The sequence below is a fragment of the Cervus canadensis genome, chromosome 7 (assembly GCF_019320065.1).
Source record: "Cervus canadensis isolate Bull #8, Minnesota chromosome 7, ASM1932006v1, whole genome shotgun sequence".
Classification (NCBI taxonomy): domain Eukaryota; kingdom Metazoa; phylum Chordata; class Mammalia; order Artiodactyla; family Cervidae; genus Cervus; species Cervus canadensis.
Genome location: NC_057392.1, coordinates 49,544,474 through 49,569,816, shown reverse-complemented (window position 1 = coordinate 49,569,816; position 25,343 = coordinate 49,544,474). Strand labels below are relative to the sequence as shown.

The 25,343-nt window shown below is 50.7% G+C and overlaps 1 protein-coding gene across 1 annotated transcript in view; it reads left to right on the top strand.

The window, feature by feature from the left end:
• The window catches only part of LOC122444743 (basic proline-rich protein-like), a 67,163-nt gene that overhangs the window by 29,724 nt on the left and 12,096 nt on the right, over positions 1–25,343 (top strand). Inside the window, 2 exon segments of the mRNA XM_043473387.1 lie at positions 6,405–6,643; positions 7,349–7,380. Of these exon segments, the coding sequence (XP_043329322.1) occupies positions 6,405–6,643; positions 7,349–7,380 (271 nt within the window).

Below are 25,343 nucleotides of genomic sequence, written 5' to 3'. Positions count from 1 at the left end.
GTTCACTGGGAGTGGTTTCTCTTTTCTCTAGACTTATTAGGTTCTCAAGGAAACTGACAGTAAGTTCTCATAGAAGCATTATAGAACAGTGTCTATCATACTTTGATATGCACACCAGTCAGATGGGGATCTTGATTAATTTAGCAGGCCTGGGGTGGGGCCTGAGAGCCTGCATTTCTAACAAGCTTCCCAGTGTTGTGGATTCTGCTGAACCATGGTCGACACTTCAAGTTGCCAGGCTCCAGGAATGCATTATCCAATGTGGCTACTGAACACTCGCAATGTTCTGATCTGAACTGAGATGCAGGTGAGTGAAGGGGAGAATGTAAATGATGTAAGATAGACACTAGATTTCAAAGATTTAGCAACAAAACAAAAGAATGTGAAATAATAATTTTTATATTTGTTGCATGCTGGAAAAATAATATTTTGAACACATCAAATTAAATAAAATGAATTTTTTAATTACAAGTCTTATTTGTGAGAGATATTTGTAGTCCCCTGCCCCCACCATTATTTATCTTCCCTTCTTCCTTAATAATAGACTTTCACCTGGACACATGGTGGTCAGCTGAAATTAAGACTACATTTCTCAGCTTCCCTTGCAGTTAGGTGGGACCATGTAACTAATCATTGCATGAAATGTAGGGAAAAGAGCCATGTGGCTTCCAAGATCCTTTCTTAAGGGATGACACTGGTCCATTCTTTGCCACCTTCTTCATTCCTTCCTCTAGACTGCTGCCTAGAATGCAAAGATATTGTCATGTCAGGCAATAAGGTCAAGGCCATGCCCAAGAGAACAACAAAATGTAAAGTCCATGATGGCAGAGATTTTTGTTTATCCTTTTTTTCCCTTCCTCTATTTCTATAATGCCAGTACCTAATTGGTGCTAAACAAATTTTGCTGACTAACTGACTGACTGATGAAATGAATGAATAAATCTGGATCTCTGATATTAGTGAGGTGACATCAACTTCAGACCACCCACCAAAACTTTTACATGAAAGAGAAACAAACTTCTACTTTGCTTAAACACAAACCAAATCCTAATCAATACAATATTGAGAAGTCCTGTAACTGCTTTATACCACAGAAGGTTCACTTAAAATGCTAAGTTGCTGCTGCTGCTAAGTCACTTCAGTCGTGTCTGACTCTGTGTGACCCCATAGATGGCAGCCCACCAGGCTCCCCCGTCCCTGGGATCCTCCAGGCAAGAACACTGGAGGGGTTGTCATTTCCTTCTCCAACACATGAAAGTGAAAAGTGAAGGAGAAGTCGCTCAGTCGTGTCTGACTCTTTGCAACCCCATGGACTGCAGCCTACCAGACTCCTCCATCCATGGGATTTTCCAGGCAAGAGTACTAGAGTGGGTTGCCCTTGCCTTCTCTGAAAATGCTAAGTTAAACCTCAGTAAATGTAACCACATTTTAAATGCATCGTGATATTCATCTTTTCAATGTTGTAGATTATTTTACCATGTCTGAAAGTGAAGTGAAAGTGAAGTCACTCAGTCGTGTCCAACTCTTTGAGACCCCATGGACTGTAGCCTACCAGGCGCCTCCATCCGTGGGATTCTCCAGGCAAGCATACTGGAGTGGGTTGCCATTTCCTTCTCCAGGAGATCTTCCCAACCCAGGGATCAAACCCAGGTCTCCCGCATTGCAGGCAGACACTTTACCGTCTGAGCCACCAGGGAAGCTCTTTACCATGTCTAAACCCATCCATTTGTTTAATAAGCTGACGTTTCAATATTTCAAGTTTCTAAAACCAAGACATGCCTCTCACAGTTCTTTCTTACTAACAATTCAAAGCACTGTAGAAATTCCAACCAGCAGTGTTTTTCCTAACAGTCCTAGAGTATAGGTGAGTATAGGTGAGTATAGCATCAAAAAGGAGCATTTTTGATGAGATCAGCTGATTAAGAGATCAGCTGATTAAGAGAAATTTTTCTATGTCATTCTCTGTCCATCACACGTCACTACTTCTAAACCACAAAAGGAATTTTACATTAGAGAGGTTAGGAACAGCATATTTTAAGCAAAAACAACTGTTTTCCTCTTAGTTTTAAGAAAAAGATTTCAATTCATTTACCCAAGTTTTTCGCTTTGCTGATGTCTGAGAAGAATTATGCCTTGTTACATTGCTCTGTAAAAGAAAATACCTTTGTGCTTCTAGAAATGCCACTAGGCTACCTAACTCTGGTGTGCAAACAGATGGGGCTGAAAGTCCCATCGATACTGTGTGAAGCACCGTGTCCTAGTTCCCTATTCTTAGGGGAGCAAGAGAGGCAAGAGGGTTCCAATAAGCCCCAAGTGGGTAGCAGGTAAGATCAGGGATAGAGTTGGGGTGGACCAGAGAGGTCCAGAGAGGACCAATATGGACCGGTCCTGGGTGTTTGCACTTGAGGCCATTTCCAAGGTTGAGGAGAGCTGCTATCACCCATCAGCAGAAAGTCAAGGAGAACATCCATGTGATTTTTCACCCTTCCATTTCCTGTACCCTGGAGGCCTCATCCTTCATTCCAAGCTTGCCAGGCTTTGAAGTTGTAGGAGACCAAGAACCAGCTGCTGATCATGCTGTTAGCGCAAGTTCATGTGACTAACGCACAGTGAGACCAAACTGAAACGTCAGTTTGGAGCAGAGAAAGGTTTACTTACTGCAGGGCACCGCAAGACAGGTAGCTCATGCTCTAAAAATCCCTGTGCTCCCCATAGGGTTTCAGCAAAGCATATTTAAAGGCCAAGTGAAGGAGAGCGGTCTCAGAACCAGTTTGTGCACAAGTGTCTGACGGGCTGATGATGAAGGAACATGGTGGGGTCACAAGGTTAACCTTATCCGTCCTTAGGCTCCAGGAAGCCTGGGGCTGTGTGCTCATGATAGTCAAGTAGTCAACATCTTCCACGCAGTGGGGGGTTTTCATATCTGCCACACAACTCAGGAAATGTGCATCAAATACTGTTATCTAGGTACTTCAGAGGGGAGCTAAAGCAGAGGATGTGGGGGAAGGCCACTCCGTTACAGTGTTGGATTCATGACTGGTCACAGTGACAGGTTCTTTTGTTGCTGGGAGGAGCCCTCTGTGACACCAGAGGAACTCTGGAAGAACAGTTTAGTCACATAGCACTCACACTGGCCGCATCATTATCCTACTAGATTGGAAGCCTCACGTTTACTGTTAGAGAGCTGATCCATAAGCCCAATGCCAGCACATTTCTTTTCTGAATGTACCAGGGACGCTTCTAGACAGAAAGCATCTGATGTATAAGTTCTCTTTTAATTGACTAAGAGGGAAGTTATATATCAGACACTTTAATATACCATTGGCACAAATTTTCCCAGAGCTAAGCTCCAAACTAGAACTGAGTGAAGTACCTTTAAATACAGTGTTTAGAAACTCTAGGGCTACAGGATAGTATTTAATGCCTGATTTGTGACATTTTGGAGAGGATGGGAATTCTGGGGTATGAGAAGGTAGAAGTGCATAACAACATAAAAATACAAAAGAGGCGAATGCACAGAGTGAAGTTCATCTGTGAGGCTAGGACAAGTGGCATGGCAAGCAAAGGATGCTAAGGGATGAAGCTGGAGAGACCAACAGATCAATGGAGAACAGGTCTGGCTAAGAAACTGGACTTTGGTCTACTATGAATGGGGAGGCATTGGAGATTTTAGAAGCTGAGAGAGACAAAGTAAGTGTGTATTTTGAAACATAAACATAACAGCATAGTGGTTGAATGCATAGAGTTGTGAGTCACTGGAAGCAGCTACTGCAATTGCATAGGTGTAAGACTATGACAGGAGGGGTATTGGGAGGAGGGGAGGGTGGCTTTTTGATGGCTGCTGGTCTTGGGATAGGAGGGAGCAAGCCTCATCTGCAGATGACCTTCAGATTTCTGACTTGGAATCTGGAGAGATGGAGACAGAAGAGCAGCTTAACTTCCTTGGTGGACCAGTGGTTAAGATTTGGCCTTTCAGTGCAGGGAGTGAGGGTTTGATCCCACATGCAGCCAAAACACTAAAATATAAAACAGAACCAATATTGCAACAAACTCAATAAAGACTTTTAAAAAAATAGAGCAGCTTAGGAAGTGGAGGATAAAGATGAGGAGGTCTGTTCTAGACAGTGAGTTTAGGATGCTTATGGGAGACCCACATGGGAGACTTCTGCAAAACTGCCTGGGTCTACATGACCCTACTTTTTCCAGGCCAAGGGATATCTTTCCACTTATTTTCACAATGTTATCTCACGTGTCAGAGAAGGGTGCGGAGGCCCGGTTCAGCTTCCAGTGGTAACACCACCTCCTTCTAGGAGCAACTGTCACCATTTCTTCAGCACTTCCTGTCTGTTCGGCACTGGGTCCCCAGCTTTCCATGCATTCTCTGTTTATCCCACAACAATGCTTTGAGCTAGTTATCACCCTATATCTCATGTGGGCAGCCTGAGAACTAAGACTGAGATAGAGCAGCTGACATGCCCAAGTTTTCACAGCTAGAAAGTCACAGAATTGGTGTTTAAACCAGAGCCTTCAAATTCCTCCCAATGAAAGTGAAAGTGTTAGTTGCTCAGTTGTGTCTGACTCTTTAAGACCCCGTGGACTGAAGCTCACCAGGCTCCTCTGTCCATGGGATTTCCCAGGCAAGAATACTGGAGAGGGTAGCCATTCCTTTCTCCAGGGGATCTTCCCAACCCAGGGATCGAACCTGCATCTCCTGAATTGGCAGGCAGATTCTTTACCATCTCAGCCACCAGAGAAGCCCTTCTTCCCAATGAACTTAGAGTCAACAATATCATATTGCTTCCAGATGAGGATCTGAATTGAAACCTAACAAGTTCTATAATGGTTTCATTTGAAACTCATTCATGTATTCATTCATTGAATTAACACTGAATTCCTATTAAGCTCGAAGTATAAACGTATAAACATAGTCAACACAACATGGGTGCAGAGAGTGGGGAGAGCAGTTGTGGTTGTATAAGAACAAATGAGTCTTTGTCTTCAAAGAGCTCTAAAGCAGAGGTCAGCCAACTACAGTTTAGCTACCAAATCCAGCCCACTGCCTGTTTTTGTGAATAAAGTTTTATTGGAACATAGCCACCCTATTTGTTGACATGTCTATGTTGCTTCTGCACCAACTGCGAAGTTGAGCAGCTGCAACATAGACCAAATGGACCACAAACTTAAATATTTACTATCACTTTTTAGAAAAAAATTGCCTACCTCTGGTCTAGAATCAGAATTACAGAGGCATCGACTGTAGATGAAATCTAGATTATTAAAATGGCACAGGGACTTCCCTGGTGATTCAATGGCTAAGACTTCACCTTACAATGCAGGGGGTGAGGGTTCGGTCCCTGGTCAGGGAACTGAGATCCCACATGCCTCATGACCAAAAAAATAATAATAATAAAGAAACATGAAACAGAAGTAATATTGTAACAAATTCAATAAAGACTTTAAAAATGGCCCACATCAAAACATATTTTTAAAAAAACTAAATAAAATGGCACAAATTAAAAGTTGTGGAGATGCCAAGGAGAGCAACAAAAGCCACAGACACGATTCACCCAGGAGGACATTTTGACAAAGCCATGGGCTATCAGGAACAGATTCCAGCCTGGAGCACCACTCTACCCACCGTGTGCCTGTGCTTGAAGGCACACAGTCCAGGGCAGGGTAGGATATGCTCAGGCCCTTGGAAAGTAATCATCTAGGTCTCTTTCCAGAGCATCAGAAGTCATGGAGTGCTTCTGGCTCTGCCGTTGCTGGGCTGCGGGACCTTGAGCTGATCTACTTACCTCCTGGTCCTCAGATACCAGTTATCTGGCCTATCTTACTGGCCTATCAGGTTGTGAGACCCAAATGTGGGGAGGAAAGTCCCTGGGTGACTTGTGAAAAACTGAAGCACTCTGCAAATTCTGGGGGTCCTTGGGGTGGTTGTATGCACACACAGACTGCCTTGAAGATGGTCATATGTAGCACTCAGAAGCAAAATTATCAGCCTTGAATGTGAAATTGCCTTTGTCCCCAGCTGAGCACACTCCATATTTTATTAATTCATTCAATGCAGCTTGGTATGTTACAAAAGAATTTTTCCCTGAGAGGAGTCGTTTTCAAGCTGGGAATGTGTGGACATCCCACCCCAAGAGATGATCCTGTGTTCTCCTGGAGGTGGAGGCATCCCGGAGGTTGGAGCTGGTGTGAGTTGATGCTGGAAGTCTGAACCCAAGGGAACACGTTCTGTCTGGAACCATCACAAAAGAGTCTTTGCAGACCCTCAGCCAGCTGGCCCAGCTCTGCTAGACACTGTGTTCCCACTCCCTCACCCTTCCTCCAGGAAGCACCTCCTCTGGCCCAGCCTCCATGATGCTTTTCTGCTCACACCCTTGAACCCATATCCCCAGTCCGAGGTGGAGCCCGCGGAGCTGTCAGTGCCGCCTGGCCGCAGCACCTGGCTGGCCTCCCTCCGCCCCGGGCCAAAGCCTCAGACGCAGGAGAAACCAGAGCTCGCTCAGCTGGCCAGCGCTGGGGCTTCCTGTCCAAGTGTTTGCGGCTGGGCTTCCTGCTGACGGAAGGGCGGCTGCAGCAGCTCGCCTCTGACATCCCAAGCGGCGGCTCCCAGAGCACGCCCAGCTGGCACCCGGTGAGGGAGCCTCGGGGCTGCACTCACAGCTGTCAGACAGCATTCCCAGGGATCCAGGGGTCCGGCCTGGAGAGCTATAAAGGGGATTCCTTTGGGGAGGGAGGAAGCAGTGAATCAGCCCAGAAGCGCTGGAGCTCAGGCTTGTCCTAGGCAGACAGCCAGAGCATGTCTCACATACACCGCACCCTCCGCCCTGACCGACCCCCTTGCTTCACATGCGCCCCCTCCCTGGCCACCTGCGCACTTCCGTCTGCGTCCTCCGTGAGTCTCCACCGCACTGCTTCCCTCTGCCCCAGGTGGCCTGGGAACCGGGCCCAAGCACCCAGGTGATAGCCCACCCTGCCTCTGACCTCATGTCCTTAAGGAATTTAACTTCACGGAGAATCAGCTCCCCCTTCACAAGTGGAAACTGGAGAGTGCGAATATTTTCTCAGCATTCCATGTTTATTTTCCCACATTTTAAGGGCGGTGACATAGGAAATGGGGTTAGCCTTATTCTCTCTAGTTCCAAAGATCAGAACAAGCATTCCGTGGAGGCAGAATTTGGTTTAAATAAGGGGAAATGAACCCACAAAATAGACTGTCTTCTAAGGTAGTGCGCATCCTGTAACCTGTGACTAAAGGTATTCAGCAGACACTGTTTGCAGACTTTCAAGTGCTAGACCGTAAGCTCCATGAGCACTTCTGTCTCCATTCCTGCTGCAGGGTCCAGCATCCAGCACACTGCCTGCCAGACAGTAAGTGCTCCAAATATTTGTGGAAGAGAGGAAGGAAGAGGGAATGAGAAAAACAGGCGGGTGGGGGGGGGGGCAGGGAGAGAAATGGAAAGAGAGAAGGAGAGAAAGCAGAAAGGAGGAAAAACAGGAAGGATCATCTCCAAGAACTTTGGAGAACAGATTATCCTTTAGGAGAGAGTTTGGACAAGCTGACTGCAATGATCTTTTGGACTCTGCGATTATAAAAGGAGGGTTTTAGGTGCCCATTCCATGGGAACTCATCAAATCCACAAGCAGGCTAAGCAACTCTCCTGTGATGGTGTGTGTCCCAGGCACAGGCTTTTCTACCCAAGCCTGCTATAGTCTACAAACCCCCACACATACATGTCGTCCTGCATTTTTGCAGAACCCTGTAAAATGTACAGTCCCCATCTGAAAGACACAGAGCCTGAGGTTCAAAGATGGTAAGTGACTTGTCTGAGCTGAGACAGCCTCAGGTATCCTGTTCCTGAGGCCAGTGCCTCTTCCTAATAGGCATATTGGTCTGTCTCATGGCCTGCCATGGAGCTTTCTGCCCCAGAGACTGCTATTATGACCTAACATGAAAACTGGTGCTCTATTAAAAGCACCAGAGGTACTCCTATCCTTTGAAAAAGGTAAGGAAGCCGATCTACCACACACACACACACACACACACACATCCTCCTATCACCACTAACTGCAGTAACCATCACTGGATCTGGGACTATTTCCAGAGGCAAGTTTACTCTCCAGGGCTGACGATCCTGATTACTGCTTGGAAAGATGTGTTCTTTTCCAAAGGTCTGAAAAGCTGGAGGTAGGGAGGTCATTTGCCCATCTGCCCTCCCCTCCGCACTTCCTCTGCTCTCTCTCACAGGGGACTGACCTCTGCATGCTGCATTTGCTCAAGTCCCAACCAATCAGGAGACTATGAGGAAGAGGAGGGTAAAAACCAGAGCTTTCTCCCCACACCCTCTCCCTCTATCTGGCGGATCACCTCTGGGGTCCCCATTCCTGCCAGGGAACTTCTGCTAGGACTCTAGCTCTCTCTGGGTTCTGGGAACACTCCCTCTGCTCCAGCCTTCCAGCAGGCATGGTGTCGTTTTTTCCCGTGGCTGCTACTCTCAAGGCCGGCTTCCACCCACATCTGCCCTTTCATCTCTTCCAATACCTTTATAACTGGTTTCCCTCTGCTGAGGTTTCTGGAATAGGTTATGTTTTCTGCCTGGACTCTGATTCCACGTCAGTGTGGATTGGATAAGACCCAGCTGTAGAGGCTTGAACTGTTGGAAGTATGGAACAGCTCTATCCTGACCACGTCAAGGAGAGTTGAAGACAGGCAGGCCAGGAGGCAGGGAATGAGGAAGCAGGCCAAGTGCACCTTGAGGGGACCAGAGGACCTGGAGTCAGCCTACCTGTCCCACTGCAGCCCCCTTCCTCTTTCACAAGACCCGACTCACCCAGCATCCTTCACTGCAGGACACAATCATCACATCTCACACACCTGGGCCAGACAGCGAGCCCCAGCCTCTCAGAGCTCTGAGCAAGCCAAGCTTCTAGGTGCAGAAGCCTCCAGGTTACCTCCATCCAGAGAGACAGAAGGGCTCCCTCAGCGGCATCAGCAAAGAAAGCAGGTTGTCTCCTCCCCGCTCCCAGACTCCAAGAGAAGAGAGTCACAGACTCTTCCTTTACCTCCCCCGACCCCACTCCCAAAGCCCTTCACTCGCTAGGACAAGGTCTGATGGGGACTTGTAATAGCCTTGCCTGGCCAGAGACCCGAGGGGAGGCTGTGTTCTCTGAAAATAATATTCATGAGCACAGATATCGCATGTAGAAAGGAGGAAAGCTAGGTCTCACCTTTAGATGTATGTGGACCAACTGTATGCTTGTCGCTGAGATAGGTACTTTTGCCCAGTCTGTCATTTCATCAGACTATAATGGAGAGAATCAACCCCCCCACAAAATGTATCAAGCTCTATTCACAGTGCATCTTTATTGGGTACCTATCAGGTACTAGGTGTTCCCGCAAGGGTGTATGAACTATGGTTCCTGCCTTCTAGGAAAATTAAGAAGCCGGGGTCTGAAATCAGCCAGGCCTACCTGGTTTTGAATCCAGACTCCAGTAATTAGTATTTCTGTGACCCTGAGCAAGTAACCCTTGCCCTTGGGCTTCAGTTTCCTCATCTATGAAAAGGGCACAATGATAATGTCATTGTGTCTCTCTGAGCTGGTGAAGGATCCACATAGGGAACAAGCTGAGCAAGTGCCCAGTACATGATAAACACTCTTCAACAAGTGGCAACGTTTTTAAAATTAATAAATCCAGGATACGTGCACCGCCCAATGGCAGGATCTGAGGAGGAAAAGCATTGCTGAAGGCCGCCCAGCTACTTCTGTTAACACTGGGAGGACATCACACAGCCTTCTGACTCCAGAGTAGGATAAAACGTAGCTCTTCCTTTCTCAACGGGACCTCAGAGGCATCCCACACGCCCTCCGTCCTGGCAGGCCCTGCTGCCTCCCCTCTGAGTTGCCGGACGTCCGTTGAGGTCCGGGGTTTGGAGAGTTTCCGGGACTGGCGGATCACACTGCAGCTGGGTGGTGCCTGCCTGGCAGCCCCACCCTTCCTGGCGGCCAGGCCTCCCCCTCTCCCCACCCCCCCTACGCCCCGGGTATCTGAAACCCTGCCAATGCTAGGGCAGGGTGGAGAGCAGGCAGAGGGAGGCGGAAGATACTGCTCTGATGGACGTTTGCCCTAAGGGAAGCCTGCAGCGATGGTGGGGGCGGGAGGAGGGGGGAGCAGGGCGGACTCTGCTCCCCTCCACCCCCTCATCTAGCCACACAGACAGTCCATCCTCTGGAAGTGCCAAGTGCTCCTCCTAGTGGGGAAGGAATGATGTGAGCGCCCATGCAACTGCCCCTCCCCCTCCCCATCCTTGTCCCAAAAGGTGAGGCTCCTTCACCAGGTCCATCGGATGACGGCAACATCAGTCCCAATCTACAGCACCTCACAGTTGAAAAAGCTTCACATCCAGTTGTCACTACTTGGTGATTTTTTAGGTGACACATTTTTAACACCCCATTTCACAGATGAGAACATTGAGTCAGGCTCTGGCAGACTTTGGCAGAACTGAGACTAGAAATTAGGTCTTTTCATTCTTCCTTTCATGGGCTTTGGTCAGTGCAGAAGCTTCAAAGAGGGAGACATGGCCACCTCCTTTCCCACTGCCCACCCCCCTCCACCCCCATTCCTCACACAAACATCGCACCATCTTGAAAATAGAGCATTCTTTTCCTTGCCCCTCAGTCATAAGAACTTCCATGTCCAGAGGTAACCTGATTAAACCCCCAACCCCCGCACCCCCTTTCCTGCAAGATCACCCTGTGTTTTTAAACTCGCACATCTTAGAGTCAGCCCTCCCTTCCATCAGCATGCCTACCCCACTGTTCTCAGGAGAAAAAGGCTCTCTGCTCACTGTGGTCAGATCTAGGGCACAGAAAGTCTCCTCTGGATGACCACCCACAAGCTGTGCTAAGCCCACCGCTCAAAAGACTGAGGGGTAGGGGTGGCAGGGAGTCACTCCGGCGCCATCGACCCCGTGCCCCTGCCCTGGCAGAGAAGGGCAGGAGAGGGGCCACTCACTCATCAAAGAGGGGGAGGCGACCCCTGCCCTGTCTCCTTCCCTGATAACAAAGTCCTTCCTCTGAACTTTCCAGAGGCTGGCCAGCCACTCTGAATGCAGCCGCATCCAGCCCTCGAAATCCCCAGTTCCCAGGGAAAGCCCCAGAGGTCTGGATTGGAGACTCAGCTTCCACTGACGCCTTGCCTGCAGAGCGGAGCTGGAGAGGTGAGCCCAGGGTCCCCGGCCCACAGGGAGGATCTCTCCGGTCTGGGAGCCTCTTCTCCTCCCTGGGTTCCAGTAGCGGGGGCGGCTCACTGTTGATCCTCGCTGTGGGACAGAGCTGGGCCTGGGCTCAAGGACAGGCCAGGCAGACAACGGACTGAACTGTGTTTTCTGGGAAAGCAGCCAGTCCTCAGGCCCTCAGGCTTCCGGGCATCTAGGAGAGGGGCAGAGCAGGCCCCCGTCACCACCCTCGGTCAGCTCACCCCAGGCCCTGGCAGGGCACAGCCGGGACCTGGTCTCTGACCCAGAACATTGCAGCCTGGGGACCACAGTGCCCGGCCCTCACCCTAGACCACTACCTAGTGAACTAAAGGGAGCTTCATGGAGTGAAGGCCTCCTCCCACCCCCACCCCCACCCCATGCCCGAGTCTTTGGGTGTCTGCTTGTGAGCACATCCTAGCTCTCCTGCTAGGCTGAGCTGCTTGAGGGCAGGGAGACGCATTTAATCTGGCTCTTTTCCTGGGCAGTGTTGCTGTCTCCCTGTAGAATGACTGCATCATGTCACCCCCTGGATCTCAGTGTCCTAGCTGCACTAGGGTGGGAAGCCCCGCTGTACCCAGCTCCAGGTAGCTGGGGCCTTAGAGAATAAGCCTGAGGCACATGCTCAGATGAGGGTTTCTTGTTACTAACATCTTACTGATCTGGTTTTTTTTTCCCATTTATTTTTATTAGTTGGAGGCTAGTTACTTTACAATATTGTAGTGGTTTTTGCCATACATTGACATGAATCAGCTATGGATTTACATGTGTTCCCCATCCCGATCCCCCCTCCCGCCTTCCTCCCCATCCCACCCCTCTGGGTCTTCCCAGTGCACCAGCCCTGAGCACTTGTCTCATGCATCCAAGCTGGGCTGGTGATCTGGTTTAGAACTTGCATTTCCCACACGAAGGGAGATGAAGAACAGGGAGAGTGTGAGCAGCTCTTCAGCAGACCCAGGCCTTCCTCAACCATTGGCTCTGAGACCCATGGAATGCCCTTTCCAGGGCCTCACGTGCTGGCAGAGTGGACACTCACAGCCTGAGAGCAGGAGAGAGGTGTGACCGCAGTGGATCTCCAGCATGTGACTGGAGGGGACCTGGAGCCCACCCCCTTCCTCTCTCTCGGTAGAGGGGCCTGCCTGCCTCTCAGAGATTGTGGGGACTCTCCCAGGCCCTCTCTGGGACCCACATTTCCAGGGAATCAAATGGGGCTCAGATAGACGGTGGTGGGATCAGAACCAGATGGTAGAAGAAACAGCTGAAGAGACTCAGGCAGTTCAACCCAGATCCGCAGATGGAGAGAACTATCTTCCTCAGCACAGTCCTGGAGAGGGACTTGCACCTCATCTGACCCCCAAAGGGTTGTAGGGGAATGTGTATTTAGAGGACAGACTTCAACTAGTCCAAGAGAGCTTTCTGCAAGCTGAGCAAACCCACAAAGAATATCTGAGTCCATGGCCTGGAGGTGTTCTAAAATGCTCAGACTGGACACACTTGGTGGGAGGAGGTGACTCTTTAAAGGGGATCACAAGCTAAGGACCTTTGGGATCCTCCTCACTTCCCCGGGGATCCCCCTTACTTCCCAGGGATTCTGGGATTCTCTGGGTGCCGAGGCATGCAAACCTCTCCCTGGTATGAATCAGCTGGCCCTGCCGCAGAGGGTTATTCAGAACAGAAGTGCTTGGCCAGCGCGTGCTGCCGGCCCGCCCAAAGCGCTCCACATATTGTACACATTATCCACACGCAGGAGGGGCCCCGGCGTCTGTGGGGACAGGCCGTTTAATGGGTTATAAACGGTCCTGTTTCCAAGCATCCTTCTGTTGACACAAAAAAGTGTATCTCTCTCCCCTCGCTGTGTAAATAGAGCCCACAGAGGCGCCTCAAGTCGCTGCCCTGAAGCACGTGGCCATCCCAGTGCCAGGAAAAACAAATCCGCGCATGAAAATAGCCTTCCCTGAAACCTGGTGAGCCAACTGTTCGGGGCTGGGTGGTCCCTGGTTGCCACGCGTGAGTTTGGTGCGTGGCCTTCACTCGCCAAAATCTACACTCCAGTCACGTTGAGTCAGGAGGGAGGACAGTGCTGGGCCGTGGCCAGTTGCTCGGGAGGCTGGAGTCCCCTGTGGCTGCCACGGAACTTCCATCAATCCAGCCACCCCATCAGCCTGGAACCCAGGCCGGCAGCTGGCCAACTGTAGACCAGCTGTTGGCTTGACGAAAGGCAGCAGGCAAGAGTCACCTCCGTGGAGGAGCAGTTTTCATCTTAAAACGGGGCTCTGCCCAGACCCCCAGGAATGTGCGACTGGAAGGGTGCTGGGTTCCTTTTGGCAAACTGGTGTTGACGGAGCAGAGGACGTGTCTCCGGTTCCCATCTGTTGCATAGCAGAGGTGCATGGCAATGGCCTGCCTTTTCAGGGCTGGGAGGGCCAGACGTCCCCCAGACTTGTGAAGCCAAGCTCCAAGGAAAGACTGAGAGTGCCTGCCCCACACCTGTCCAGGGGAAGTTGGTGGTGGAGCCTAACCTAGAATCCATTTCCTGAGTCCATTCTCTCTCCACCAAGCCCCGTTTCCTGTGAATCACTGAATTAAGGATAGCATCTGCCATCTGCCACCTCTGGGACCCACTCATTTCCTGTGGGCCTCTTCCTCCTTCCCTCTCTCTTCAGACCTTGGAAGCAGCAGGCTGGCTCCGAACACACACCTGCTGTGCCTTAGGCCTGGAGTGCCCTTCTTCACCAGCTTCTGTGGCTGACCTCAGAGCAAAAGTTGCCTCCTCCAAGAAGCCTTCCCTGACTTGCCCAGAGTTAATATCTGCAGAGAATACTCTGATATTGTCTTGTTTACTCACACATGTGTGTATATGTGTGTATGTGTTTAATCTGTCCCATCCCAATAAAATTTAAATATCAGAAGAGTAGGAACTAGGCGGCGTTTAACAAATACAGTTCAATGGCCAACATAATTTCATTTTAATTGATGAAAGCCCAGATTGGGGGAGATATTGAATACTTTTGGAAACATCGTTAAACTGTAATTCTGAATAATGTGGGAGTTTCATTCAAGTGGCTCACAAGGTCCCTGCAACCTGAGGCAGCACCTCCAATATAACTGAGACACTTCCTGCTCATAGACTCTGGTGCCTAACAGTGAAAGAAGGACTCAACACTTTCCTGGTGCCTTAAGGAGAAAATGGGATTTTCTGAGAATAGCCTTCCTCTGTTTTCCTTCTCACTTGCAGAAGGAAAGCTCAGGAGATGGGATTGACAGCCCCCATCATCCCCCCACTCCCATAATTGATTCCCCCTCCTCTTCCTATCCCATCCTGAGTATTTGTCATTCTCTACTTGTGGCAAATTGCTTTTCATCTTTGAAAACCAAAAATGGTTGGTAACCAAGACAGACTGGGAGTTCTTCTTTTTACAAGTGGGACAGGTTTCAAAATAAAGACACTGTTGATCAATTCCCCAGTAACAGCATCACTGAAATTCAATTGGCCAAGCATTTGTGAGCAGTCTATGAGGCCAGTACTGCCCCAGTCATCCTGGTGATACAGACAGGTCTTGCCTTGGAGGAGCTCTCAGGCCAGTAAGAAAGATGATTTTTGACTTAACAAATGTTTTCTTAAGCACTTACTAAAGGCTAGACTGGCGGCCCACAGTAAACGAGGAATAGGCCTGCCCTTGAGCTGTTCATCGGGGTTTCCCTGGTAGCTCAGCTGGTAAAGAATCCATCTGCAATGCAGGAGCCCCAGTTTGATTCCTGGGTTGGCAAGATCCACTGGAGAAGGGATAGGCTACCCATTCCACTATTTTGGGGCTTCCCTGGTGGCTCAGCTGGTAAAGAATCTGCCCGCAATGCGAGAGACCTGGGTTATGAAGATTTCCCTGGAGAAGGGAACAGCTACCCACTCCACTATTCTGGCCTGGAGAATTCCATGGATTATATAGTCCATGGGGTCACAAAGGGTCGGACACGACTGAGCGACTTTCACTTCACTGAGCAGTTCATCATCACGAGGAGGTGAGAGTCCTGAGTATTTCTGTGCTGTGTTTGAGGTTCTGTGGAGGAGAAGAGCAGGTGAGAGGAAAGGAGGCAGGTGCCAAGGGGGCACACCTGGAAGTTCAGTAAGTGTCAAAGGAGGTGGGCATGGACTAGGTCAAGATGGAGCTGGGGACCGGCTGGTTAGCAGAAAGGGCTTCGGGCAGAGGGACAGCAGGTGCAGAGGCGGCCTGTGCTTGCTGAGTCCAAGGACTGAAAGGAGGCTCCCGTGGCTGGAGGAGGGACGGAGGGCTTGCAGAAGCAGGCAGGGAAAGCCCAGAGGGCAGGTTTTCAGAATGGTGAATAGTCCATGGCAACAAAAAGATACAGCAAGTTAGACTGCAGTGAAAGAGTTTAGAGTTTATTATGTAAGCAGTGGGGAGCCCAGACGGAAGTGGGGAGATGGCAGTGGGGAGAGCAGTCTGGAGGCTGTGGCCTGGGTGAGAAACAGATGAGAAGGGGAGGGAGTGGGAGGATGGACAACTACGTGAGAGTCACGTGGTCTTCCGCTCGCCACCACCTCAAGGAGCCCCACATCAAATACCCTCTCACACCCCATCCACAGATCCTCTCCTCCACCCCATCCACCCAGCCTTGCTGCTCCCCACTGAAGATGGTATCAGAAAACAAGAGAACATGCACAATTGGATATACGGAGACAAATGGGTCTGAGATGTCAAAACAGCTCATCCTGAAAGCTGACCTCCTTGAGGTCCCTCTCTGACCCAAAAACTTCCCGCCATGCATGCGCTTGGATGATCACTTTATCAACATTTCCAGCAACTGGGAATCAAGTGGGAGAAAAAGAGCCTCTTCAGGAAGGTCCAACCTGATTTATACCTGAGGAGGTGGGGACCCTTGCGCACGGGGAGACACAGTTGATCATGAAACACTTTTCCTCTTTGAGAAAGTGCACCCCCACGCCAGTCAGCTGGTTTACAACCCTTTGGGGCACTGGTGCATTGGGTACCTGGATTTGCTTGGTTTGGTGTGAGGCAGCAGGGGGTGAAGGAGGAGGGCACAGGGCCGGGCACCCTCGGAGCCTGGGCTCCTGACCAGGCTCTGCTATTGCATGGGTTCCTCCCCTCTCTGGGTCTCAGTTTCCCAATCTGCAAAATAGGGGATCAGAGCGGCTGACAGTGAGGTGCTCATGGGCTCTAATCTCTCCTCCCTAGGTGTGCTTGTCCCAGTCACCTGGTTATCCCACCAGGACAGGGGAATGTATTCCACCTCCTCCCTGGAGCCAGGCCTTCCCATCAACTCCATCTGTCTTTTAACACTGTACTCAAAAGGAGCCAACACCAGCATGACCACCAGCCAGCAGGTAGCTCACTCCCAAGGTGGCGGGGGCATCTGAAAGCCTCTTCCCCGTCGGCCTCCCCATCCGTCAGCACTCTGAGTTGGGCCTAGGTAAGGTTTCAGTGGCTGCCACTGACAGCCACCCACCCAAAAGCTCTCTGGTCTATTCTGCACCCCCATCCTTTTCTAACTGGGCCTTGGATGGATTTCAGGTTTCAGGCAAGCTCACTGCCAAGGCCTCCACCCAGCCTGCAATCTGAGGAAGGGGCCGCAGGCCTGGGCCAGGGAGGTCAGCATCCTCAACCACAGGCAGCCTGGGGAGCACCACCTGGCCTGGATAGGCCCATGGGGAGGGGAGAGAGCAGGGGGAGACCTCCTCCAGGGCTTCACCTGTGCTCCTAGGGCAGCAGCAGAACCTGGGCTGGAAGGGAGCTAAGCAGAGCAGGAAACTGGCTGGGAAACAAGTCCCAGGTCAGGGCAATATGGAAGGTGAAGGTGAAGGAAGTCGAGCCAGCTCCACAGCAGGATAGGAATGGGAGGCAAAAGAAGGATGACCTCCTGCCTCCACACAGAGGGAGAAGCCGGGCCTGGGAGGGCGGGCAAGGCGCTGAGCCCCTGAGGAAGCACTGGCCCCCGGCCCAGGGGGTTGGCTGCAGCTCTTCTTGGCTCAGGCAAACTCCCTTGGAGACCAGTCTCTGTTCCTCACGTCTTCTCTTTGGCTAACAATGGAGTTGGAGCTATTGGCTCAAATCCTTTTTTTTCTTTGTAAGCTTGTTCCCTCCTCTTTTTCTGCTGTTTAAAAAAAAAAGTTTTGAACCAAGACATAGTGCAAATGCTTTACTTCTTAAAGTTTCTTTAAGGAAACAGTAGTGCTCACAGTGAAACAGAGGTGACCCCACTGTTTACCCAGCACTTCTGTGTGTATAAAATCCTCACATGGATGTCTGCTACAGCCCAGGGCGGCAAATGAGCCAGGAGTTACCCTCCCCATGCCTAGGGGTATAAGGGGCTGTCCCAGGTCAGAGACTGGTCAGGTAAAGACCCAGGGACCCAGATTCTGCCAGAAGAGACCCTGGGGCACACTCCCTTGCGGCCCGTCTAGGCCACAACCACACCCAAAGGGAAGGAAGCCCAGCTACCCACAAGACAAACTTCCCTCTAACTTTTTCCCCTGGGCAATGTCACTTACCCAACCAGTCAATCCTAAAGGAAATCAGTCCTGAATATTCATTGGAAGGACTGATGCTGAAGCTGAAACTCCAATATTTTGGCCACCTGATGTGAAGAATTGACTCCGTAGAAAAGACGCTGATGCTGGGAAAGATTGAAGGCAGGAGGAGAAGGGGACGACAGAGGATGAGATGGTTGGATGGCATGAGTTTGAGCAAGGTCCGGGAGTTGTTGATGGACAGGGAAGCTTGGCGGGCTGCAGTCCATGGGGTCACAGTCACACACGACTGAGAAACTGAACTGAATTGAAATAAACCTCACTTAGGGACTTCCAAGGTGACTCAGTGGTAAAGAACCCACCCACCAAGGCAGGAGATGTAAGAGACGTGAGTTTGATACCTGGGTCAGGAATATCCCCTGGAAGAGGGCACAGCAACCCACCCAAGTATTCTTGCCTGGAGAACCCCATGGACAGAGGAGCATGTAAGGCTATATATAGTCCACAGGGTCACACAGAGTCAGACACGACTGAAGTGACTAAGCACACTTGCACATAGCCTCACCTAACGACAATTGGGGAGGGCACATGGATATAATCAGAGCTGTGGAACTGTCTCATTGGTCCCCACAGGGACAAATCTTATCTCCCTCCCTGACCAAGAAGGAAGGTAGTGATGGCCTCTACATTTCTTGTGCTCTGACATCTGCCAACATGATCTGATTTTCAATAAAACAGCAGCCTTGCAGAGTGGCTAGTAATGCTACCCCTCTTATCAGTAAGAAAAGTGAAGAGTGCCAAGGCAACACACTAGAAGATATGCAGCCAGGATTCAAACTCAGGTCTTTCTTGACTCTGAAGCCCACACACCTCTCCTCCTGCTGTGCTGCCACTTCCTAAAAGCAGAGTGGGGAGTCACAGTGCACGCAGTGAGTGTGGGTTGGTGGCTCAAGGTGGTTCTGAACAATTCCCTTTGGGGACTCTCAGGCACAGCTCATGCCCATGATGGGGACTAGACTCAGTGTGTGAGCTCTGAGGTCCTTCTCAAAGTCTAACAGCTCTGGAACAAACAAGAAAAATAGATTCTGTCTGACTCTAAAACTCATTCATTGAGTCCCTTCCACATGCCTCATACAGAGTGAGGTGCAAGGGAGGGCTTACGCCGTATTTGTCCTTGCCCTCACTGGGCTTCTAACAGGGAGTGAATGCACCGTGAGCATGATCCATGATCCATGACAGAGTCTCCTCTTCTGACCTCGGGTTGCTGTAGGCGAAAACAGGACGTGGAAAGATGAAGGGGCTACAGTCGCCACAACTCAGAAGTTGGAGTCCTCAGCATCCTCAGCAAACTCTTCTCCACAGGCAAGTGCAGGGGCTCCTGTCCGCCGTTCTCCTGCCTGATCAAGGAGCCCCTGCAGGAGTCCCTTTAAAGTATAACAGACAGTGTGGTTCCCTCGCAGCCTCCTGTGTGCTGGGCCATGGGCCTGACTGTACAGGCACGTATACTCCAGGAGCTCAGCTGGGGGTTCCATCGTCTCATCTCTGAGGCCTGGAGAGGGCTGGGGGCAGAGTTGGGGAGCTCGCATGTTGAGGCGTCTGAGTAACTGCAATTACACACTCAGTGGAACCTATCGCTGTCATTCATCGTGCTGGGCTGGGAGAGAATGACTTATCCTGTCGAAGCCCGGGCTTCACGGGGTTTCCTGGGCCACGGGGGCAGCCAGAATGGCTCTCGTCTAAGAAGTGAAGGGGGCAAGAGAAGAACGGCCTAGGTGCTGGAGGGGTTCTGGTGGGAGGAGCCCCAGGGAAGGCCACGTGGAGGAGATGACACGGCAAAGGGGCTTAGAGGAGGGCAGGGTCTTGACATGTGGAGCCGGAGGGGGAAGGGCAGAGATGGTTCCATAGAAAGAACAGAGCAAAGTGTGAACCCAGCCCTGGTCCAGCCACACTCCAGCTGGGGACTCGCTTAGCTTCTCCGAGGGTCAGAAGAGACCGTTCTCTGATCCTGGGAAATAGCACCCCGTGCACACTCCCCTCGGACACTCACCATCCAGGCTCCTCTTCCTGTCTCCCCAGCCACTCCTTCCTCAAACATACCCTTTTGGAAACTGGACACTCACAGAATAGAAATAAGACATAGAATATAAATGCTGGGATGACACTTGGCTGTCAATCAGTGTATCCTGACATTCTGCAAATATGTCTGAGGCCCAGCCACAGTCCATGACTTGCCCAGAACGTTCATGTCAATCATGGCCCGGATCATACACTTGTGACAATCACATCTTTGGATCATCTTCTTTTGGAGAGAGGTCAATCTTCTCTGTCCCATCACCCCCCCCCCCCCTCCAGCTTTCAGAGTCAGATCCAGCCCTCGCTGTTCTCTCCCATTCATGGTTGCTCCTTGTGTCCACTCTGTTTTGGGGTCTATTGCTGCCCTCTGTAAAAATCAGGAATTACGGGATTAGTCCCCAGCTGTGGACATGTGCTTGTACTTAGTCGCTCAGTCATGTGCGAATTCTTCGTGATCCCATGGACTGTAAACCACCAGGCACCTTTGTCTATGGAGATTCTTTAGGCAAGAATACTGGAGTGGGTTGCCATGCCCTCCTCCAGGGGATCTTCCCAACCCAGGGATCGATCCTTCATTGCAGGCAGATTCTTTACCATCTGAGCCACCAGGGAAGCCCAAGAATACTCGAGTGGGTAGCCATTCCCTTCTCCAGGGGATCTTCCTGACCCAGGTATCGAACAAGGGTCTCCTGCATTACAGACAGATTCTTTACCAGCTAAGCTACCAGGGAAAACCGAAGACAGTATCAAATTAATGGAACAGTTTCAGACCCAGACCAAAGGCCCTAAGTCTGAGGAGTCTGTGGCCTGACTCCCTCATGGGGTTCTGTGTGTCCTCATAGGGGGCCCGAGGGCTTGTCAAGGGCGGCTGAGGAGTCTGGGCGACTGGTGAGAGGGAAGCGAGCATGTGATGGAGGACTCCAGGGTTGGTTTCTGTGTGAACAATGACTGCTCCCTTGGCTGACATCTCACAAGACCCCAAATGTCATCACAGGGGAGACAGAGATGACAAGAGGGTGGCAGGTGACATAGATGACACCTAGCGTGTTATTTCCAGGCTGTGGCTGAGTCTGTCTGTCACGTGGGGGAGAACAGCTGTTAGGACTGGGGGTTCCTGCCTGGGCCCGTGTCAAACTTCCGGTCGTCTCAGCAGGCTGTGTTTAGATTCTGATCACATCTCCCACTGTGCCGCCACCGGTGCACAGAGCTGGTGGGGCTCTTCCTCAGTGGGCAGGGGGTTAGGAGGAACGTCTGGGGAGAATTTAGGCAAGCCTGAATTCAAAGCAGAGCTACAAAGCCAGGAGCTGACTGCTGCTCCATGGCCCCAGCCTCCCTTGGAGGGCACTCAGAGTGTGAAAGTAAACAGATGTCTGCAGCAAGCTTGCAGCCTGTGGCACTTACTAAGCCCCTCTCGTCCAGTCTCCCCTCTGATACACACTTCAGCCTGACAGGTTTGATGGAACTTGGGGGCAGGAGCTTTGCTTTGTTCTTTATTTACAGGAGAATAAATGGAGCCTGCAAGGCTGTGGGTTCAAGACCTCCCCTGGGAGAAAATGTGGTCACATCTGGGACAGGATCTAGGAGGTACAGAGAGACTCCTACCTGCGGCAAACATGACAGAATCTCAGAGCTGAAAAGTACTTCCTTGGAGCCCCCATGTATGTCTGGGACCACTGAGGCCCAGGGTGGGGACATGCTCGCTCTCAGAGAGAAGCAGGGACATCGTGTGGGCCCCAGAAAGGCCAGGGATGGTTTCCTTTGCTTGGGGGAAGCAGCAGATTGGAAGTTCTGGGGAGCTGGCCCCTTAGACAGAGTGGGAGGGTGCAATGAGAGGATGCTATGGGAGCCTTGTCCTCACGTTCACCCCGTGGTCCCTGCTGCAGACCTCTGCTCTGTCACCTGCCCCCAATGTACAGCACACACAAAGCCACCTCACAGAGGCCAGTAGTGAATCCTCAGCCCTTACTGTGGTTGACGGGCTTCCCAGGTGTCCCTAGTGGTAAAAGAACTTGCTGGCCAATGCAGGAGATGTAAGAGCCACGAGTTTGATCCCTGGGTCGGGAAGATCCCCTGGAGAAGGGCATGGCAACCCACTCCAGTATTCTTGCCTGGAGAATTCCATGGACAGGGGAGCCTGGTGGGCTACAGTCCATAGAGCACAAAGAATCAGACATGACTGAAGTGACAGGGCATGCATGCGCTATGATCGATAATCGCCAGCTCCTCCCTCAGAAGCCATCCTCTAGGACTTCCATCAGGAAGCCAATGGACTAACATTGGAGAACGACCTCCTGGCTTCTTCTGACCTCCTGCTGCTGTCAGTGAAAGCAGGTCATGGGAGGAGATAAAGGTGGACGGTGAGGAGATCACTGGGGTGGCGGGAAGACCCAGCCCCGCTGGGGGCTCAGGCTCGGGAAACTGAAGGTTACTTCTGACTGTCTCTGTGGAGTTTGCTAAAAACCAGGCCAAGCAAGCTGTTATGAAGAGCTCCATACGGTAAACGACAGGCAGAAGCAGAGCTGTAGTTCACAGATGGTCCTAAGTACCTCCAGAGGAATGTGTAAAAAGGCAGATTCCGCAGCCCCTCCTCCAGATTCAGAAGGACTGGAGACCACGCAGCCTCCTGAGCACTGGCCAGCCCCCAGTGCAGGCAGGGAGCGTACCAAGTCTCCCGGTCGGCCACACCGTGAGATCCAGTGAGTGACCCAGGCAGAGAGGGCCTGGGGTGGAGCCAGGGGTCAGAGACTGGGGTTACCCCACAAACAGCGAAGGCAAGGGGGCAAGCTGGGCAAACGGAGGGTGGTCTGAGAAAGTGCCAGGCACAGCAGGCTCTCTCAACGGAACAGGGCCTGGGGCACAACAGACACTTGCTGAGTGAGGAAGGCAAAACTCTAAATAGTGTGCACGGGCCACTCCAGCTGTGCAAAGAACACCAACAAAGAGAATTCAGGGAGATGTAAAATAGCTACGTCTCATGATCATCAGGCTCCTTTTTCTTTTTGTTCCATAAACTTTGCTTAAGTTCATGATAAAAATAAATAAACACAGGCAAATTACACTTACTTCACATAGTCATTTCTGGGTGGTAAATTCTGTATTAAATTCAAAATTCATTTGCACGTGGGTGGGACTTCCCACATCAGCCAAACATGAACCCTGGGAAGGGGGGCAGATTAGGGGCCATTACCCTCTCAAACGGCACCAAACCCTAGGCCCTGGGGCATCACTTGCTATGTCCACACCACTCAGAACAGAAAGACCTGCGCTCACGGTGGGGGGCAGAGGGGGGCACTCCCAGAGCTTTGCCAGATTAATTTCTTCTCGTCTATTAGTAGAAATGAGAGCCAGAGGGAATCTGATGTAGTGGAAAGAGAACTAGACAGGGAGTCAAAATATTTAAGTTCACTTCAAGAACCAACTCGTCATTTGTGGAAATGGGTAGATGATTTTCCCCAGCAGGGCCTTGGTTCTCCTCAGTGGCTGCACCGTGAGAGGGAGCAGCTTGACACAGCCCCTGGGTAGTGGCTTCACACACTGGACACTATCTCCTGCTTTCTCCACAGTTTCAGAGTGGGTCAGGAATCTGGCTGAGGTTTAGCTGTGGGCTCAGCTCCAGGAATCTCCTGAGGCTGCAGTCAGGATGCCCACCACCCACCACCGACTGAAGCTGCAGTCAGCCGAGGCTCATCTGGGAGAGCCGCTGCTTCCAGGCTGGCTCCCAGGGCTGCTGGCAGGCTTAGAAGACTGCTTCCAAGCTCACTCATGCAACTGCTGGCAAACCTTGGTCTCTCACCCAGGGGCTGCTCTTCAGGCTGCCTCACATCCCAGCAGTTGGCTTTCCCCAAAACAAGTGATTCAAGAGAGAGGGACAGAGACAGAGAGAGATGGAGAACCCAAGACAGAAGCAACCATCTTTTTATAAGCTAATCTTAGAAGTGATGTTCATCAGTTCTGCCATATTCTACTCCCTAGTGGGCTGGTCACTAAGTCCAGTCTATACTCAGGAAAAAGGGGCCTGAGCTCTGCCTCTTGAGGGGCATCATATCAGAGAACATAACAGCTCTAGAACCACCATAGGGAGTTAGAGCCAATGATCTGTAACATTTCCAGGGCCATGACTCCAGCCCCCCACCCTCCATCCCAGAGCATCACGCATGATGGACATGAAAGGATCAGAGGTGTCTGCTGACCTCTCTCCCGGTGGGCTGTATTCTCAGGAGAAAGGACCTGGAGAATAAGAAGGTGTGCTCCTCAGAGGGAGGTGTAGGTCAGAAGGGCTATGAACCTTGTGAGTGAGCCCAGTGCCTTAGCATAGCTGCTCAAAGAGTTCTGTTGGTCTGTGAACAGAGCACCTGATGTGGGTGTCTCCCCACAGCCCCCAGGTACAGGTAATGCAAAATCTCTGGCCACCCTCATGATCTAAAGCCTGGCAGCTGGGTGAGGAATCCTCGCTAGCCCATAGCAGGGACAGGCTGGCAGGGATGCCCCAGATCTCCCTCATTCCTCCAAAGGAATGAAGATGAGAGATGCTGTGGCACCCAAGTGAACCAGGAGGAACACAGCCAGTGTCCTCCTGTGGACCAAGAAAAGAAGGGAGCAGAAATTCATTCAGTGTCCTCCTGTGGACCAAGAAAAGAAGGGAGCAGAAATTCATTCAGAGTCAAATTCTTTTAAGGGGCCTTGTTGTAGCATGAGGTCAACAGCCTAAGCTTGGCATTACCCAGATCTGGGTTTGAATACTGGTTCTAATATTGCTACTAACATCTCCATGTCTGTTTCCTTATTTACAATATTGGTATACCAAGGCAATCTAAGCCATAGCGCCATGAAAATTAAATGAGATGAGCCATTAAGGCCCTTAGAACAGTGATTAGCACATAATTAGTACTCATAAGTAACATATTATTATTAACACTGGGATTACAACAGACATCAGAGTTCACGCCCAGTTCAAGTGCACACCTGGCAGGGGAAAGCCCCTCTAATTTACTAGGACAGGTGACAAAGGGTTCTCGGGGCACTACTTGAATGCTTTGAGAGCTTGGGAGCTGACTGCCTGCCCTGGACGTCTGCTGACCCACAAGTGAAGAGCTCACATTAAATCTACAGCCAGCCATAGAGTACAGTGCCAACCCACAGGGGGACAGTTCGGACCAGACCTAGGGCCAAAATCAGCCTCTCTGTGACTGCCTCCTTCACCTCCATCCTTTTTGCATCCCAAAAGCAAACAATAGCTTTGAATTTCAAATAGCCCAATAACATATCAAAGGAAAAAATAAAAGCATAATATCCAATTTCAGCCTATGTAAAGACTCATTGGCGATCCCCCAAACATTTTATTGATACTTATGATTACTTGCATCTTGTTTCCTTTCAGAGTTAAGTCATAATTAAAACATTTAGTCTAAAACCCTGTGTGTGATAGGTAAGGAAGATATTTGTCTATAAAACTAACTGAAACAGTTCAGACTGGGAGTGTATGGGTGGGTGTGGGTATTTGAAAG